The 2,889-nt window shown below is 35.4% G+C and overlaps 1 protein-coding gene across 1 annotated transcript; it reads right to left on the reverse strand.

Annotated features, from left to right (window-relative positions):
• Positions 1-439: 439 nt before the first annotated feature.
• Positions 440-2,585, reverse strand: LOC138349184 (high affinity nitrate transporter 2.4-like). Its single transcript, XM_069299454.1, has 3 exons — positions 1,621-2,585; positions 1,412-1,527; positions 440-1,325 (listed from the first exon to the last, which is right to left on the reverse strand). The coding sequence occupies exons 1-3, from the start codon at positions 2,428-2,430 to the stop codon at positions 659-661; spliced, it is 1,593 nt and encodes a 530-aa protein (XP_069155555.1). The 5' UTR covers positions 2,431-2,585; the 3' UTR covers positions 440-658.
• Between the last annotated feature and the right edge of the window lie 304 nt (positions 2,586-2,889).

Below are 2,889 nucleotides of genomic sequence, written 5' to 3' on the forward strand. Positions count from 1 at the left end.
ATTTATATGAAATTTTTTATGTTTTAAAAGCCAAACCATTTAAGTTTAATCTGAAATTTATATTTGAAATTTTTAATTTGTTTAAATAAAATTTATATATGTATAAACTACATAAAAAATATTATAAATTACAATAATTAATTATTAAAAATATTTATAAAATGTATAAAAATTTATGATAAAAATAAATTTATTTAAAATTCAAAAAATAACATGGATCTAGACTTGTTATAATAACAATTGATTTTTCACATCAATTTTAATCGGCCAATGGGAGAAGAAAAGCAATTCACGAACTTTCTATAAATCAACTGGAATAAATGATCAGTCCCCTTCTTACAAGTCAAGAGTTTTATTATAATACACTTTTGAATCTACAGAGTAAAACACAACCACCATTGGCCATAGAATATTCTTTTGAAAAAAGCAATAGAAAACATACACAATGAGTAATATATTATATATACTTCATTAAAAAAAAAGCATACACCTTCGTGGATTCAAGGTATTTGTCTGGAAAGATCAACAAGCAATATCATTATAAAAAAAAAAACAAAGAAGAAAAATCAAGATAGATTTTGCTTATTGAGACGACTCAGCACATTGAACCTTAAATTTAAATCACAGATTCAAGACTATCCATTCCTCATAAAGATCATCAAACACGATTTGGTGTCAAATTTGGTGGGGTTGGTGCGGAACCAACACGCTTACCACGCTCTGATCGGCAATTTTCAGCGAATTTCAAGCTGTTTTGGTGCATCCCTTTTTGCCTCTCGGCCTCTGTGTACTCTGAAGTATAATAATGTTCTTCCGTTCCCTTGACTGGATCTTTTGTTGGTGGCAAAAACATGCTTCCCCATTGTGGGAAATGACAAAATGTAACAGGAAGAGTGCATCCTATGATCATGAATCCCATGTAAGTTAACCCTGTCGCTGTCGAGTACTTTGAGCTCGTGAAAAACAACAATTGAGTCAATCCAGAACCAAAATTTCCACCTGCCCCTGTCATTCCGCTTATAATTCCTAACGATCGTCGAGAAATGAATGGAATAATACCAAAAGTTGCACCACAAGCAGCTTGAGCTCCGATTGAGAAAAGGATCATAAAGGTTACCGCAAGTGGTAGAGAATTCGAACGACCCAAAAGAACACAAAATACTCCTCCAAGTGTTTGTAAAATCCACAAAACCCAAAGTCTCCCTCTCATACCGAATTTCTTTGCTGCGTAATCAGAAGAAAATCCTCCAAATGGTCGAGCCAAAAGGTTAGCCATACCAAATGTGGCAGCAATGATCCCCGCTGTGCTAAGCTTTAGATCAAATCTGCAAAATTTATATAAATTTAGATCTAAGTTTCGAATTTTTTAATTCATATGTTATAACAAACAATTGAAGAATTTAAATCAAACCTGTCGAAGAAGTACTCAGCAATGACGTTGTCTGTTGACAGTTCAACTCCCATAGAGTATCCATAGAGAAGAACAAAGATCCATGTCCTGTAGTTTGTTGCAGCATACCACAATATCTGTATTTAACAAAAACCATATAGAATTAGCAAAAATGTTTAAACAAAGACGTAAAAAATATTATTAAGTCTTGAGATGTAATTTGGACTTACGTTACCGAATTTATCTTTAGCAACAGTACCCGTCTTCTGTAAAGTGCCACGATTTCCGTCGGGTAAATCTTGGCCAAGAGTCAACACTAAAATACCCATCACCACATGAAGCCATCCAGGAATAAAAAATGCAATTCTCCAAGCAGTGAACGGAGTTGCACCCGCCCTTCGAATTATATCATACAAAAGTGGCATAATGAGTTGAGTTGCACCTCCACCCATATTACCCCATCCAGCAGCCGTTCCGTTCACTAGCCCTATGATCTTACTATTAAACATAGTACTCATCCAATATTGACAAGACACAAACGTTGCGAGCGAAAACCCAATCATGAACCGGACAGCTACGTAGCCACCAGCGGATGAAACAAAAGACATACAAAAAACAGTTGGCGCTGACAACATGATAAGAAAAGCGCACCCATACCTTGGACCCAACAAATCACAAACCGCACCCATCGTAAGCCTAGATAAAATACTTCCGGATACGGAAGCAACCCCAGCGTTACCAACATCCATTTTTGTCAAATTAAGATTGTCCCTAATAATAGGAACTAAAGGTGCAGCAGCAAAAGTCGAAACGAAACAAGTGAAAAAGGAGATCCAGGAGAGCTGGAACGTAAGTCCATGAGGCTTCGAAAACGAATAAAACTTAAATTGTTTAGCCTTGTGTTCAGTGTCCACCGGTACTGAAAATTTGGCGGAGGTATCCGTAGGCACCATTGGAGAAGCCACGGAGAAAGCGAGAACAGGTTCTCTTCCGGTGACTCCATGCATAGAACTCCCCGGTGATCCTTCTACATCAGCCATTTCTTCAATTGAGGAAATAACTGGTTAATTTTATAAATGATTGATTTGAAATGTATTGAGAATGTAAAATTGATGTGTAGTATTGTGAGAATGTTGTATGTTTATATAGGAATTAAAGAGTTGACAAATTATAATTAGGGGAAGTAATTGGTTCCTCCGAATGGGTATTTTAGAATATTTAAATATTTGATAAGGGAATCCATTCCGCCGCATATGAATAGTGTTAACCCTTACGGTATATACCAAAGGTTCACTCACCATTCTTTAATATATTCGTTTATACTTTATTCCATATCTAAACGTTACCTCTGTTGACATATGCATAAGCGTTGAACAAGTCTTAATTTTGCAATAATTTGAAGGGTTTAAATTTCTTATGTAGGCCACTAAATCATACTTTGACAACTACTTAGCCAGGAATTTAAGTCATTATACACTTATAATGTATTCAATGGGGAG

The sequence above is a fragment of the Solanum lycopersicum genome, chromosome 6, assembly GCF_036512215.1.
Source record: "Solanum lycopersicum chromosome 6, SLM_r2.1".
Taxonomy (NCBI): domain Eukaryota; kingdom Viridiplantae; phylum Streptophyta; class Magnoliopsida; order Solanales; family Solanaceae; genus Solanum; species Solanum lycopersicum.

Excerpts from the sequence above, each read along its gene's own strand:
- LOC138349184 (XM_069299454.1), bottom strand. The coding sequence starts at position 2,430 with ATGGCTGATGTAGAAGGATCACCGGGGAGTTCTATGCATGGAGTCACC. Across the intron at positions 1,528-1,620 it reads CTAAAGATAAATTCGGTAAC|ATATTGTGGTATGCTGCAAC; the intron begins GTAAGTCCAAAT and ends TGTTAAATACAG. Across the intron at positions 1,326-1,411 it reads GCTGAGTACTTCTTCGACAG|ATTTGATCTAAAGCTTAGCA; the intron begins GTTTGATTTAAA and ends TAAATTTTGCAG.